At 45.8% G+C, this 16,117-nt stretch overlaps 1 protein-coding gene across 10 annotated transcripts in view; it reads left to right on the top strand.

The window, feature by feature from the left end:
• Positions 1 to 16,117, top strand: part of szt2 (SZT2 subunit of KICSTOR complex) — a 59,290-nt gene that overhangs the window by 8,425 nt on the left and 34,748 nt on the right. For 9 of the 10 annotated variants that reach the window (XM_061779966.1, XM_061779963.1, XM_061779962.1 and 6 more), the window contains 23 exons: positions 145 to 298; positions 368 to 474; positions 974 to 1,184; positions 2,578 to 2,748; positions 2,917 to 3,148; positions 3,221 to 3,350; positions 4,611 to 4,756; positions 5,030 to 5,182; positions 5,321 to 5,435; positions 5,923 to 6,158; positions 6,589 to 6,828; positions 7,240 to 7,318; positions 8,338 to 8,426; positions 8,505 to 8,673; positions 8,761 to 8,878; positions 9,954 to 10,067; positions 10,595 to 10,798; positions 10,893 to 10,987; positions 11,722 to 11,860; positions 11,932 to 12,210; positions 12,545 to 12,731; positions 13,562 to 13,689; positions 15,345 to 15,612. In XM_061779966.1, coding sequence (XP_061635950.1) covers positions 145 to 298; positions 368 to 474; positions 974 to 1,184; positions 2,578 to 2,748; positions 2,917 to 3,148; positions 3,221 to 3,350; positions 4,611 to 4,756; positions 5,030 to 5,182; positions 5,321 to 5,435; positions 5,923 to 6,158; positions 6,589 to 6,828; positions 7,240 to 7,318; positions 8,338 to 8,426; positions 8,505 to 8,673; positions 8,761 to 8,878; positions 9,954 to 10,067; positions 10,595 to 10,798; positions 10,893 to 10,987; positions 11,722 to 11,860; positions 11,932 to 12,210; positions 12,545 to 12,731; positions 13,562 to 13,689; positions 15,345 to 15,612 — 3,764 coding nt within the window. The remainder of the gene's footprint in view (positions 1 to 144; positions 299 to 367; positions 475 to 973; positions 1,185 to 2,577; positions 2,749 to 2,916; positions 3,149 to 3,220; positions 3,351 to 4,610; positions 4,757 to 5,029; positions 5,183 to 5,320; positions 5,436 to 5,922; positions 6,159 to 6,588; positions 6,829 to 7,239; positions 7,319 to 8,337; positions 8,427 to 8,504; positions 8,674 to 8,760; positions 8,879 to 9,953; positions 10,068 to 10,594; positions 10,799 to 10,892; positions 10,988 to 11,721; positions 11,861 to 11,931; positions 12,211 to 12,544; positions 12,732 to 13,561; positions 13,690 to 15,344; positions 15,613 to 16,117) is intronic. The other variant, XM_061779961.1, reaches the window with a different exon arrangement.

Below are 16,117 nucleotides of genomic sequence, written 5' to 3'. Positions count from 1 at the left end.
GGGGTAGAAATTTTGTGTCGACCTCATTTCGAAGTTGTTGACTTCGCCGAGTTATTGGTTTTTGTTTTTCCATTTAAAAAGAAAAAAATAAAATAAAATCCCAGCCCTGCTAGGAAGTAATCGTTGACTGTGTTTGACCTTTAGAGCTCTGCTGAGTGCGGTCTCCCTGGCAACGGCGCGGACGAGCAGCCTCCCAGGAGGCCGAGCGTCTCCATAGTGTCGGCGGACATGGGCCTGGTCAGCATGGTGCGCCAGGGCATCCTGGCCCTGCAGCTGCTGCCCCCCAACTCCAGCGCCGGTAGGTCGGCCTCCCTCGGTGCCGTCGTAGCGTGACGCGTGCTCATTGTAGCGCGCGCGGCTGTTCCAGGCATCATCATCATCACAGACGGCGTGATGAGCGTCCCGGATGTTGTGGTGTGTGAAACGCTGCTCAACCAGCTGAGGAGCGGAACCATCGCTTGCTCCTTTGTGCAGGTTGGCACGACGCTCCACTGCTACCGCATTCTCAGCTGCTACACTTCACGAAACTATACCTGCTTTAACTACTACACCTTCCACTCCTAAACCCGGAACAACTGTCAACTTCTGCTACCCCTACATTGCACTACGCATTACGCGACTACTACACCTTCACCCGTTACTGCTACACCCATGACAACTTCCCCATCAACCACCACTACACCTTTGATGATTCCTATACCCATAAATACTACACCCCTCCAGGCCACCACTGCTAAACCGTAACTACTAGACGCTCAACTTTTACACTCGACTCTTACTACACCATTAACTATTAGTACTAGACCTAGAACTACTCCAGCCTCCACAGCAAAACCCATAACTACTACACTCTCAGCTCCGACGACACCCTCCGCTATTTCTATGACACCCTCTACCGTCAACTACTCCACGCTTAAGTGCTACTGCGGACTTTTCAATACGCCTGAAGAAGTGCGATGTGCCGGCCGTTCAGGTGGGCGGGCCGTACTCGTACGACTGCAGCTTCGGCTACATCCCCAACGTAGAGCTGATGAAGTTCATCTCCGTGGCCACGTTCGGGTCCTACCTGGCCAGCTGTCCTCAGGCGGACCCTCGCAGTCAGGACATGAACGCCTTCCACAAGGCCTTCCTCACGTACTCCTTCCTCAAGACCCCCGACGGCGTCAACTCGGACATCTTAAGCGGTGAGACGCTTTTTCTCTTGCGATGACTTTTTTCAAAATTATAAGATTACAACTTTTTATGATTCATTTTCTCGTTTTCTTGTGTAATTACACCTTTTCATGTAAGGTAACGACTTTGTATGACCTTTTCTACATTTGTTTGGGTTTGTGACTTCACTCAAGTTTTTTTTTTTTAAAGGATTATGACTTTTTTAATGTTTTATTTCCTTGTTAAAGTTGGACTTTTTGAATGACGACTTTTTTGGTAAGTTAACAAATTCTATTGTAATATTACAAGTTTTCTTTTGAAGACTTTTTTTGTGTAAGATTACAACTTTTTACGATTTATTTCCTCATAAAAATATGACTTTTTTTAGATCTTTTTACATTATGACTTGTAAGGTTACACCTTTTTGTGTAACTTTTTATGATTTGGTTCCTCATAAAAGTATGACATCTGTAACTTTTTAATTGCGACTTTTTTCATGTATTTTTACAAATGTTCTTTTATTACAACTTGTAAGATAACTTACTTTGTATGATTTATTTACTCCTAAAAATAGGACTTTCTACTATTTTTTTTGTAACTTTTGTCTTGCAAAATTACAAATTTTCTTGTCATATTAAAAATGTTTTCTTGTGAGATTATGACTTTTGTAGGATTAAATCTTTATACTTTTTCCCATATAATTACAACTTTCGGTAAAATTAGAGTTCGATGACTTTTCCTCTAATTATTTTACGACTTTTTTTCCGTGTAGGGGTTACGACCTATGATTTCCTCATAATAGTATGGCTTTTTACAACTTTTGTTCTAAGGTTACAAATTTTATTTTGTTAGTTTACAACTTTTTCTTGTTATATATATATATATATTATATATATATATATATATATATATTTTTTTTTTATTTTGGTATTTTTTTTTGTAAAATTACAACCTTGCAATGTAAATTTATTGTCATCTGATTCCGTTTTTTTCTGTCTGGAATTTTTATGAATGGTTTCTTGTAAGGTTACATCCTTTTTGTGGAAGCCAACAAAATTTCCTTGTAAATTTGACCTTTTTTCTGTTAAAATTATGACTTTTTTTTGTCCTCGTAAGATTGCGACTTTTTTAAATTTTTATTTATTTTATTTTTTTTAAATAAATAAATTATTTATTGTAAGAGCACAGCTTTTTTCTTTGTAAGGTTAAGATTTTTTTTTCTTCATAAAACTGCCACTTGTTTCTCATAATCTTACAAGAAAAAGTTCTTGTAGCATTTTTTTTTTTCTTGTATAATCACAACTTTTCTGCTCGTTTTAATTTTGTAGATGAAGACCTCTTTGGTAACCTGACGTCTGTCTGTCTGTCTGTCTGTCTTGTAAGATTGCGACTTCTTTCCCTCGTAACACTGTGGACGTTTTGCAGTGTCTCAACACAAGCTGTTCAACGAGCACCTGGTGTCGGCCAGCGGTAATCCGGCGCTGGTGATGCGCAGGAAGAAGCACACGGAGAAGGAGGTGCACGCTCACTTGATCAGCGTGGTGTCCGTGAGGCTCAGGGAGGGTTACACCATCCGAGAGATCGGCCTCACCAAAGGTTGGACCGCCGAGAGCGGAGAAAGTCTTTTATTTTATTATTTATGTATTTTTGCCACCTCATGAGATTACATCTTTTTTTTCTCCTCAAATCAAGATATCTTTTTCTCGTCGTAAGATTGCAACTTCTTTCTGAGCCGACGTGTGGTGCTCGTTCGCTCCCTTTCAGGCGGCAGCCAGCTGGAGGTGAAGCTGGTGTTGCTGTGGAAGCACAACATGCACATCGAGTACGTGGCGTCCGCCTGCTGGCCGCTGGACCCCGGCAAGCGCGCCACCCGGGTGGAGGTGACCATGGAGGGCAGCTACGACATCCTGCACGACATCAGCTGCACGCAGAGGAAGCCCATCACCAGCCCCTACCGCACCTCCGTCATCCGCCGCTTCTGGAACACTCTGCAGAGGTAGCGAGCGAAGCTCTCGACTCGTGACGATCGATCGTGCGATTGAACGATTGACAACTGCCGCGTTTTCAGCATCAATCAAACGGATCAGATGCTGGTGCACCTGCAGTCCTTCAACTCCGTTCCGGAGAACTACACCATCCCCGAGAGCACCAAGAACGGAGTTCCGCTCTTCTACATCCCGCCTGGATCCACCACGCCGGTAAAGTCGACAGCTCTCGCCCCTATGGCGGTGCCCTTCCAGTCAGTTGGCACGTCGGAGGCCAGCATTTCTCTGCCCGACTCTTTCAGGCAGAAAGCTCTGCTTACCTTTTGGCTTTGACCAAGCAGTGCTTAGGCCGTCGTTCGAAAGTGGTTCCTTCCTTCTAGAACGCAGATGTCAAACTCAAAGCCCGGAATGAAATTCAAGAAAATTGGCAATGTTTTTTTCTCTCTCTTGTAAATGGTCTGCCTGCGATTAATTGTTCATTGTTGTAAGTGTTAAGGGACCAAAATAGAAGTTATTTTATTCAGATTAGCACCAGCACACCCGTGACCTTAGCGAGAATAAGCGGTTCAGAAAAGGGATGGATAGATACATTTTTAAACTAATCATGCCATGAATCGGTGAACGTAATTTTCTTTTGCCAAATATCGGAGTCGGCCTCCCAAAAAATCTCTAGGGGTCGGACCCCATAATAACATTTGCTCACCACATAACCTGCAAACATGACAAATGTAAATAGAACTGTACCTAATGTTTTGTCCGTCCTTTTTCTTCTGTGAAGTTTATTGGCGGTTGGTAAACCAGTTTAATGGTGCAATAGCGCCACCAACGGATATTGTTCGTACACTGCAAGGAAACCAATGTGAACTGACGGTGACGCACTTGTGTCTCTAAATGTGAAAGTATCTCAAGGCACCACTGTAGGTACGAAGCTAATGATACTTGGTTGTCCAAAAAGCGCATTTCACATAATACGTCCCCTTAATAACATAACTAAATTGTCTTTTCAATTAGCGAGTAGGAATGTTCGTGTGTCTCTTTAGCTGAATTCCCACATAGTGTTCTTAAGAATTTTGTTCCTGGAACAAAAAGTTTCTCTTTACATGACACCGACTATAATTGCTTTGAAAGTAAAAAAAAAAATGTAGATATTTATTTTAAACCCCCAAAAATTCTTGAAGAAGCAAGGATGAACTTCCAGTCAGTGTGTTTTCGGGGTTTGTACCCCCCCCCCCACCCCCCAAAAAAAGAAAAATTCATTGCCGATGAAATCGAAAACAAATCTGCGAATAGGTGAATCCGCAGAAGCTGTGTTGCAAGTATGTGGGGGTCCGCTGTACTAACTCCCCCTTAGCAGGTTCTGCGGGAAATTACACTGAAGTGAATCTCCAAAGACACGATGGTGGCATGACGGGCGACGGGGGGGCGGGGGGGGGGCGCTTCCTTGTGACATCATTGCGCTTTTGCCTTGTCCAGGTGCTGTCCCTGCAGCACGGCGGCTCCAAAGACTCGTCGCAGTCGCAGTTCGCCTCCTACTGGAAGCCCATCCTCTCCATGGACGCCAACTTCTGGCAGAGGTGGCTGCACATGCACCGCATCGCCATCATCCTCGAACACGACATGTAAGCCGCGCCCGCCCACACGGCGCGCTCTTTGCGTCTTTCTCTCGCCACGTGTGCTCAGTGTGTGTGTGCGCGCGCCTCTGTGAGTGTGTTTTGTGTGTGCGTCTTTGTATATTTGTGTGTCTGTATTGCTGTGTATTTTGCATTGTGTTTTTGTGTGCCTGTGTGGTGTTTGACTGTGTCTATTTGTGTGTGCGTGTGTGACCATTTCTCTGTCTGTGTGTGTCGTGGCTCTCTTTGCGTGTGTGTTTGTGTGTGTGTGTGTGTGCGCAGGCCCGTGCCCAAACACCTGCACACGGCGGGCAACAACGGTCGTTACAGCACCATCCAGTGTCGCATTTCGCACTCTGCGCTCACCTCGCTGCTGCGGGACTGGAGCAGCTTCGTGCTCGTGGAGGGATACTCCTATGTCAAACTCATATACAGGTGATGATGATGATGATGATGATGATGATGATGATGATGCCACCCCCCTGTTCAGCTTGTTGAGCAATGACACATTTGCCTTGTACGCTTGGTCCTTCTTCAAACTTGAGTTGTGAGATCTGCATCGTGTGCCCGCAGTGCTCCGGAGCAGCCCCCGTCCTCCTTCTATCTGGTCCGGCTCATCTCCAAGACCCCCTGCATGGTTCTGCGACTGGGCTTCCCCATCGGAACGGCGGCGAACATTCGAAACAAGGTGCAAGGGCATCTTATGACTTCAACCAACGTACCAAACCACAAATATGAGAGGGTCCACCATAATGGGAAATACACTGAAGAAAAATATAAACGCAACACTTTTGTTTTTGCTTCCATTTTTCGTGAGCTGGACTCAAAGATCTAAAACTTTTCCTACATACACCAAAGGCCGTTTCCCTCAAATATTGTTCACAAAAGTATTTTTGTTCAGTATATTATAAAGTGTACTGATACTGATGCCCTTGACTGTGTTTCTCAAATTGTGGTACTTGTACCACTAGCGGTACGCATAATGGTACTTGAGTCACCGCCTAAGCACAGTTTCGTTGTACTTAACTTTGTAGGACAATACATTTGCATTTCATCTTTCTTCAACTTTTATTTTTATTTAGGTTTACCAATACTCTCTATGGTATAGGCCTATGTCAGTAATCAACAATATTCTAATATGTAATGATACACTAAATGAGTTTCGTACTCACTAGATTGTGGACGAGCTGCGCGAGCAGATCCTCAAACTGCGCTTCCCGCAGCGCATTCAGAGCAAGGAGGCCACGCCCAAGACCAAGAGGAAGGCGGCGGCGCCGGTGCCGGTGCCGGCGGCGGTGGCGGGACAGCCCTCCCCGTCCAAGTCTCTCGCCCTCTCCGCTCCCAAGCAGGCGCTGTCGGACCGGCCGTGCGTGGTCGTGCTCAACAAGCCGCTGGAGAAGCTGCTCATCAGGTCGGACCAAAAGCGCATCCGTAAAAGTGGTTCTTGGTCAGGGTCACAGTTTCAAAGCACGGTCTAAAAGTAGGGCTTCAAGTTATGGCGAAAATTAGGGTGTCAAACTTGGGTTTCAAATTAGTCTTCAGGTTTCAATTCGTGGTTGGGGTTTCAAAGAGGAGTTTGAGTTCAAGTCAGATTGAGGTTTTCAAGTAATTTACTTGTTCTTTTCTGGATTATGATATCACACTAAAGTTTCTAATCACAGTAAGGTTTTCAAGTTATGGTTTTTAATCAGGGTTTCAAATGAGTGTTTCAAGTAATTTTTTGTTTTGTTTTATTTTATTATTTTTTTTTACTTTAAATCTGAGATAGAGTTTCAAATCAAGAGTTGCGGATGATAAAAATCAAAGTCTTAGTTAAATAGCCGCTTCAATCTGTTCTCCAGGTACGAGAAGTTGCCTCCAGACTTCAGGACTCCCTTCATCTTCAGCTCGGAGAACTCTTCCTCGCAGCCGTCCGGCGGGGCGGCGCCCCTCAGCGTGGCGGCCAACCGCGCCGTCACGTCCACGCTGGCCTCGCTGTCCCGCTACTTCCTGCACCGCCGCTGGGTGTGGGCGGTGCAGAGCGGCCAGGGTCCGGCCGTCGCCATGCAGGCCGTCGCCCACATCCTGTCCGTGCTGTCCGAGTGAGTCCCGGCGTGCAGGGGCGCCTTGAGATGCCAGTGTCCCGGTTTGCGACTTTGATTTGACACTCAAATGGAGATTAGATTCATGCTAACCCATAATGGGAAGCGAAATAGGTATGGACTAACAAATTACACAATAGTGTTTTTGGGGGGTCGGGGGGGGGGGGGGGGGGGGCAAAACAGATTAGTGGCATTTCCCAAATAGATTAACCGCATTTCCGAAACGGATTAATGGCTTTTCTGAAACGAATGAATAGCATTTCCATTCATTGTAATGAGCGTGGTCACAGAATGTAAATATATTTGTATCTGAATGCACCATTTTGCTTTTTTTTTTTTTTTTTTTTTTTTTTGCTTTTCCCTCTCGCTTTGTCCCACACAAACAGACAGAATGAAATGTGTTTTGTGAAGGATCCGCCTGTTGGAGGGTTTTCATTTCGCCGCCAGCGGAGACGGCATCGTCAACATGGTCGTCGAGCTGCCAATGAAGGTCAAAGACTTCCCGTACATCGAAGACACAAAACAAGAGCACTCTTTAACTGCATTGACATTCCTCCACTATATCGCAGATTTTTAAGCAGTTCTTAGTGGGTTTTTTTGTTTTTTTGTTACTGGGGTGTAACTATTCATTTTTACAACGATCTGTATCACCCTAATGAGGTCCAACACTAGAGAAAATGCATGGATGGTTTTGGCCTCGCAGTCAAGAGGTCACGGGTTCGGGCACCTTAGATACACTGAAGACTCTAAAATTGCTGCTACAAGTGAATATATATGAATAGTATTGGTGAAGCAGCATGTGACTTGTTATCCAGGGTTCATTTGAACACCCTGTACACAACTGTGCAGGTATATCTCACATCGCAATCAATTAGAATAGTGTCAAAAGCTTTATTAAGTTTGGTAGTTCAATGCAAAAAGGGAAACTCAGAGAGATGCACAACACACAGAGTGAAATTCTGAATGATTTATTTTCATCAATTTGTATCATTTTGATGTTGCGGCAAAGTCATGTTTGTGGTGGGCCACATGGTAGTTATGATCTCCCTCAGACAGCCGTCATGACTAAGAAACAAATTGATGGATGAGCCAGTAAAATTTGAATTCTTTTTTTTATTTTTTAAACCAGGGATTGGTAACAAATAATGCTTGCATCTCATCACCATTAAAAGTGGAGACAATTTGTAATTTTGGTATTTTGGCAAGAAACAGGAAGTGGACAACATGATTTGCTTTCATGGGCCACATCGAATGATGTGGTGGGCCCAATCTGGCCCCTGGGGCTTGAGTTTGAGAACGCTGTGGCTTGCAGCAGACAAGCCAAACAAAATTCACCATGTCTAGTAACCACCATACTACACAAAGAACAATGAAAATGATTTTGAATGTGGAAATGATGCAGGAAGTTTCCCTATGAAAAGTGTTGAATGATGTCCTAATGTGTGAGTACTGAAGTAAATCGATGACTTTTTTTATTTATGGAGACGTACCGTATGTGCGTGTCTGCAGGGCATGTCGGCCGACTCTGAGCGAGAGAGTCACTCGTGCATCGTCCAGTACATCCTCTTCCCGCCTCACGCGACCTCCACCAAGGACAGGTAGCGCCTCCTCCGAGGCTTCACTTTCCCTTTTCCCGTCGGCGCCGTTTGTCAATAAAGTGGCGCCGAACGTCGCAGCTTCTCCACGGACGACGACAACGACACGGAGGTGGAGGCGGTGGACGTGGACGTGGAGCTCAACTTGGTGACCGAGTGCTGGGTGGAGCCTCAGAGCGGCACCGTCGCCGACTGCTCGGAGCAACATCGCCACCTGCGGGGCCTCCGCTACCAGGAAGTGCCTCAAGCCGTGCGTCCTCCACCGTTCCGCCTCCTCCGCATCGGAGTTCCCTTCGAGCGGTCCGATTGACTTTGCTGGGTTTTTTCCATCACCCAGATCTTCCCCAGAGATTTGGCCTGCATGTCCACCATGATGACGTTTGAGTACCTGAGTCAGCTGTGTCAGAACAAGGACCAGGTCTGCACTGTGCCTGCTGGTCTCAAGGACACCGCAGGTGACCAACTATCTTCTCTGCTTTCATTCCTAACAACCGTATTTATTTAAATAACACCAATCTAGCTAAAATTATTAATAGTTTAGTAAAAAAAAAAAAAAAAGCTGCAATATCCGCTGCACAGCGTTATCTCCAGGCAGATTTGAATCATGACTTTTATTCCCGTATTAATTCATTGACCACTAGCCCATTTTCAAAGCAGAGTTCCTCATCTTGCCAACCGCTTTAGAGCATTTTGATGGATCTTTCAAGACCCACAGAATATTGCTCCGCGTCAATGTATAAGCACTGAGAACCTACCGAAAGAAGTAGTAGTAGTCTCTCTCCTTTCACCAGGAAAAAAAAAAAGTTTGTTTCTAGCTTTTTCTGTTCTTTTGTAATCAGCAGTAGAACATGGGCTGCTTTCACCAAATCACCGGTGTCGAGGATGTTTGTGTAAAGAAACAAGCCGAACAGTGACTTTGCTGCTAATATTTTGGACTTTTGTGACACCTCAAAGTATAAAACAACAAAAGCAAGACCGAGTAAGGGCTTTTCATGGCAAAATACTAATATATTTACAGATGTACAACTAAGATTCGCATGGCTGGAATTTCTCACTTTTCTCACAGTCGCGATGCACACTTTCTACTACCAGCCGCAACGCTTACTTTGTTTAAAACACACATGACATACTATTTGTGGGAGATCTACACCAGGCACGACCAAGAGTAGCGAAAATTTGCGAATAATGGACTCCCATTTTAATTGGGCAATAGAATTTTTTTCTGGAATAATCTGGAAAATATCACCACTAAGCGGTTTCTCCGAAAAACTGCAATTTGCTCGTGGAAGAAGCAAAACAACGTATTAAAGGGGTAGAGAAAATAAATGGATCATTTCTTTCATTTGGGGGAAGACGGCAACCCCATAAAAGTCACATTTGATTTATTCAACCCGATGTAGCCCGACTGCAAAAATCGAAGAACCGCCATCCATAAGGGCGTATTGTAGCGTGCGGGGCGTACCGAACGGCGCGCGGTTTTGTCGTCCATCCTTGACCCTGCTCATATCCGTGTGTCCCTTCTGGTTTCAGCAGAACTTTCTTCCTCTGAGGAGAACATTCACATGGTTCCTTTCCAGTTTGATCTCATCCAGCTTCTGCCCAAATGCCAGCAGGTGGAGCTCTTCTTCCTGACGTTCAGCACAGGTAATCATCGTTTACATGAATCAAAACATCTGAAGCAGGAGTGCACAGATCATTTTACACTTGAGACAATGGGAGGCCCAGGATGCACGTGTCATGGAAACAATGAGACCCACCCCTGGACAATGAGTCCTTGCAATTTATCATCACAGATTACAGATACAGTAATCCTCCGCTATATCACGGTTCTTGCTTCTCGGTCCTGCTATACTGCAGATTTTTATGACAGTTGTTACTTTGTTGTATCTTTTTGTACAATACTTTTGTGTTATCTATTACTCTTGCTGTCTCTCAATATATTATATGTATTGATGATGTGTGTGTGTATATACTATACTATAAAAAGTTGCTGTGAATGTGTTCTCGAAGTTATAAGCTTTGCAAAGGTCCACCCCACGGGCCAGATTGGACCCCCTGGTTTTCCGGTTCTGCCCCACGGGCCGTACGCTTGGCGCCGCGATCTCAAATCTCTGCATCATCCAAAGACGTCGTTTCCGATTCTGGGCAAACATCGTCTTCCGTGTGTCCAGACGTGGAGGTGGAGGAGCTCCTCCGCAGCGGCCCCTGCCTGCCCAACGAGCTGCTCCTGGGCCTCTTCCACAGCAGCCTGGAGGAGGAGCTCAGTGACCGCGAGATCCCCGTGGTCGGCGGGGACCACGCCGCCTTCGTACGGCACGTCCTGGAGCGCGAGCGCGACGCCCACCGAGCGCCCTTCCCCCTGCTCGTCATCAAAGGTGAGTCACCCCCAGGCCCCGCTCATCTCATGAGTCTCACTCATAATGTTTTTTTTTTTTTTTTTTTTGGGTTTGTTTGTTTTTTCATCACAAGAGTTTACGAGGCATCCCGATAGACAGGAAGTGATGTCATCCTTTCACTTAAGCGGCAGCAGTAAAGAGATGACGGAATCCACTAGCACTTTACAGGTAATCTTGCAACAAACCAAAATCAATGTTTGTGCATGGCTAACAATAATACTCAGAAAGTTTACGGTGTAAACTTTACACTGAACCTTTTGACATTTATGCTGCAATGGATGCAACATTTTTGTCAGTATGGACACAGATTTAAATATAATAAAAAAATAAATAAAAATGGTTTCCATTTAAATTGTTTTAAGAACTATACAATAAAACAATATTGGACATTTTTTTAAATAAATATTAGAAAGAATAGGAAATATTAAAAAATAGATTAGAAAATATGATGCCAATCAGACATAGGGTCCCCCCCTCTTCACTCTCTCTGATTGGTTCAAAGATCGTGTGTCTGCTCTCAAGTTGTTGTTTTTCCTGAAAAAAATATTTTTTGTGTCGCACCTTTCAGAAATTGCATATGCGACCAAATTAGTTGCACTATCGAGTCCTGTCTCACCCCCCCCCCCCCCCCAAAAAAAAATCATATGCCAGATTTCCAGCACCACCCCAGTGTACTAAACCATCATCTGGAGACGTCCTTGCAAATTTTTGTGCATCTGAGACGCGGGACGCACATCAAGAGAGATCCCTGCATATTACCCGAGAAATATGAGAATAAATAAATTCGAAATAGAAAAGAGGGAGCAGAGGACATCTGGTCACCCGCTCAAAAACATCCTCAGATGTGAATTCCTTGTTCTTTGAAGATATTCTGAATGTTTATTGTAAGTTTTGACCGGCAGAGTTTGGCCAACGCCGACCTGGCGTACGATGAGCCTTCGCTGGTGGGGCAGAGTTGCTCGGTGCCCCAGTGGAGGTGCTACGCCAAGCACGTCAGCTCCCAGCAGATCTTGCTCACCTTCCTGCCGGCCACCTTCGCAGGTTTCCACATCTCCATGCCCGCTCACTGACAAAATGCTGCAACGTACAAACCGGTCTGCATTTTCCCTCAGATGTCCTGATGCTGATGACCTCGGGGCTGGAGGCGGAGCCTTTGAGCCACGCCAGCACGCAGGAGGACGACACGCTGACGCAGGCCGACTCGCCGTCCGGATCCACCGGCGGACCGGACCGCTCCGAGTCCGGCCTCGGTCTGGCCTTCAAGATGACGGGGAGCTCCAGCGGCAGGTCGCCCCTCGTCTCGCCGCCCCCGGACGGCCATCCGGACGCCCTGGCGTCGGACGGCTGGGAGACCAGCACGCCGGAAACCCAACCCGGAACGCCTGGCTCGGGTCAGTCCACGGCAGGGGGATGCGGGGCTTTTCACACCCACACTTTTCCCGTTGAAAGGTTTCAGCACTTGTACCCGTGGGGAATGGGTGTGTTTCACTTTTTTAGTGAAAGGCTTCAATACCCACACTTTTCCTCACACCCTCAGGGCGGTGGGTGTTTCGACACCCATCATTTTCCCAATGTAAGAGTTCAACACCCACAGTATTCATCCCACCCGCGTGAAATGTGGGTGCTTCAACACGGACACTTTTTTCCCCCGCCGTTATTGCACAACGTATCGTGCTAGACGCCGTCAATATGTCGAACAGGTGCATTTGTGCGCGTGTGTTGCAGATTTGGGTGAAAACCGTCATTTCTCTGAGCCGCAGCGCGCCGACGCCCTGGGCCGCCAGCTGTCCCAGCAGAACGCCGGCATGCAGCTCAAGTGTCCCGTCTACGTCTACAACTGCTGCCTGGAGCTGCTGAAGGAGCAGCTGGTCCACCCCGCCGCCAACCGACAGCCAAGAGACGTCTTCTTCAGGTACGCCAGACCGACCGCCCGCCCGCCCTCAAATTATTTCATTATCTAAATAGTTCAAACAGTGGATGATGGTACTGTGGCTTACAATAGTATTAGATCAACATTTTAGGAATCAAAACTTTCTAAAACCTGGAGCTACTACGCGACCACATTTGTCTTGTAGCCTGATCCAGCCATAAGACTCCAGGGCGCCACCATCGAGTTGGGAACTCAGCCAGTGACATGGCACCTCCCACAAGATCTCAGGGGCCATGACATGACTAACACTTCAATGTTTGAGATATATCATTTTTATAACGGTTGCATTGCTGATTTGATGTCTTTGTTTGCCGTTGTATGGCGTTTTTCGGAGTTGAGTACCACCTCGGTGATGACACTTGACTGTAGGCCGGGAAGTGCTGTTGTGCTCTTTTCTGTGCCATCACCAAATAAATCAAGTCGGTCCCAACAATAAATAAGGGCGGTTTAAGCAACATTTCCACCGCAAGTTCTTGGAAATTGTGCTTTTTGATGTCAACTCGACTTTATCTATATAAAACACTTTGAAACAGCCTCCACACAAAGTCCTCTACATAATATAGGGTTCGCCGACTCAAAGGCAGTTTTATTCATCAGGCTGTCAGGAATCTGAACGCTCTGCCCGCTCTGCCCTCTCTAACTCTTCTGTCCTCTGCCCACCTGAACTCTTGACCCACCGCAAACATGTAGATGCACACACACGCACACAAACACATACACAATACAATAGAAGTACCTTTTGAATGAGAACAATAGATTCATAGCAACGTGAAGTTGTAGAAGCATTCCTGTTGCACCGTGTGTCCCGACAGGTCGCTGTCTCAGGACCGCAGCGGCCCGTCGCCTTGGACCGACCTCCTCGCGCAGCCTCACAAGCACAAGGAGCTGGCCCACTACTGCGGCCTGCTGCAGGAACACTACCAGCAGAGCTTCGCCAAAGGTGATCCGTCCAAACCGCTAGTCTGCTTAGACTTCCTCAGTCACCCTGGTCAGGGAATTGCACCATTGTTTAAATGGAAGGCCACTGGATTTTTGTAATGATTTATAGGCACCTTTCAAGACAAGAGACAGTAGGGCTAATGCTAATTAGAGTCGTCCCTCCATAGATCACGGTTCACTTTTTTGCTGGTTCAGGGCATCGCAAATTTGTTTATTCTACTTATATGATCGATTTTTCGCTATATGGCGGGATTTTGCTGTTATTATTTTTCCACATGGGCTGTTATACTTAATAAAATAAGCTAACGGGCAATTTACCGATTGGAAAGTACCACTAGCTTAAGTTAAATGTTAAAGCAAAGCAAATGTATTTATATAGGGCATTTCATACACAATGTAACTCAATTCGCTTTACATGATTAAGAGCATTTAAAAACAAAGAAAAATAGCTTATAAACATTTCAAAAAACAAAGAGAACAATAAAAATACAAGTAAAAGAGCGTGCACTGCAAGAAAGATCATTTAAAAGTGGAAATGCTCTAAAAAAGCGTGAGTTTTTAAAATTCACACTTGGGGCTGACCTCACTTCTCTTGGCATCTTATTCCATTTGTGTGCGGCATGACAGCCACATGCTGCTTCACCATGTTTCTTTGGACACTATCTGAGCTCAGAGCCCGACTGGCTTTATATTCCATTAGCGTTTCTTTCATGTATTCAGGACCTAAACCATTTAGTGATTTATAGACCAGTGCCAGAACTTTCAAATCTATTCTATAACTGACTGGGAGCCAGTGTAGAGAATAAAAAATTGGAGTAATATGTTCTGACCTCTTTGTTCTGGTCAGAACCCGAGCCTGCCGCGTTCTGAATGAGCTGCAGCTGTTTAATGCTCTTTTGGGAGACTCCAGTCAGAAGACCGTTACAATAGTCAAGTCTAATTGATATGAAAGCATGGATGAGCTTCTCCTGGTCTGCTTGGCACATGCAAGCCTTTGCTCTGGATATGTTCTTTAGCTGCTAGGGAGGCAGTTTTAGTAATTGATATGATGTGACAGGTCGGAATCTATCAGTACACCAAGGTTAAATGTTAAGTTGAATGGTAAAGTAAACATCATTAGCTAATTAAAAACTGAATGACCTACCACCACTAGTTAGAAAAAATTGTAATCCAAAACAGGTGGTTTGGCTAGAGGGAGGGTGGAAACATCCATTGGTGTTCTTTGAATCACTTTATTGAACAAACGGTAACAAAATACAGTAAAGACGAGCATATTCTTCGCCGACCTGCCGACAACCTCAACTGACGCCGTCACTCTGCACTCTCAAATACCACAGTGTTGAACGTGAGAATGGTCATCTCAAAAATAATGCCTGGATAATGCCTGGACCTCACATGTATATTTTGTGTAGGTAAAATTTTTTGATCATGCAAAAGCAATTTTTACACTATTACTCAAATAATCGATGAGATCATCTTTAGAATAATCGATTGTAAATATATTTGATAGCCCAAGCCTGACACCTGACACCCACTTTTCCCACCCTTTTGTGTGCTAAAAGCAATTGTTGCTGGTGGACAAAAGCTGTCTCTTTTTACGGAATCTCTGTGTGAAATGGTGTCAAGGGTCAAGTTTGTCTTGCGTGTGGCATCCAGGCGTCTACCGAAGCCTCCAGCAGTCGCTCAGCATCAGCTCCCAGGATGTCCTGATGGCTATGGACTACTGCGAGGAGTCCTTGCAGGAGATCGACATCACGACCTTCCTGCAGACCCTGTGCGGACACATCCGGGTGTTCCAGGAGAACGGCCAGGCTCCGGCGTGGGCTCGGCACCCAAAAGCCGCCGGGAGGTCGGCCACCTTCGTCGTCGGTGAGGCTGAGGAGGATCGAGCCGACGTCAAGTCTGCAGTTGCCTCCTTGTCCAGGTAGGTGAACACGTGGACCAGACGTCATCTGGAAAGTATTCACAACGCTTCACTTTTTCCATGTTTTACTTACAGCCCTAATTCTAAAATAGAATACAGTAAACGTGTGTGCGCACATGCGGTTGGGCATTCGTCAATTTTGCTTTTGCACTAAATCCAAATGAATAAAAGTTGTCTTGGCGGCATCTGGGTGTCAAGTAGGTCGTATGTTGAATTGAGTTGAGACCTGCATTCATTTAGATATAAGACACCAGTGGGCCACTGCAGGCAGGCTCATCGACACCCGTGGGTGGCTCGGATACATGTGGGTGACATGCGGGTAACTTATAGACAACGGCAGGCGACTCCTCGATTTCAAAAAAACAAAACATGTGGATGACTCGTAGACACCCGTGGGCAACTCGTAGACAGCCGCGTGGACACCCGTGCGCGACTTGTAGACGCCCGACACCGGTGGGCGACTCGTGGACAGACTTTTCTGCCATCTTGTGGCATCTGTAAGCGC

The sequence above is a fragment of the Phyllopteryx taeniolatus genome, chromosome 7, assembly GCF_024500385.1.
Source record: "Phyllopteryx taeniolatus isolate TA_2022b chromosome 7, UOR_Ptae_1.2, whole genome shotgun sequence".
NCBI classification, from domain to species: domain Eukaryota; kingdom Metazoa; phylum Chordata; class Actinopteri; order Syngnathiformes; family Syngnathidae; genus Phyllopteryx; species Phyllopteryx taeniolatus.
Note: the sequence above shows the minus strand (reverse complement) of the source record. Positions and strands in the feature narration are given on the sequence as shown.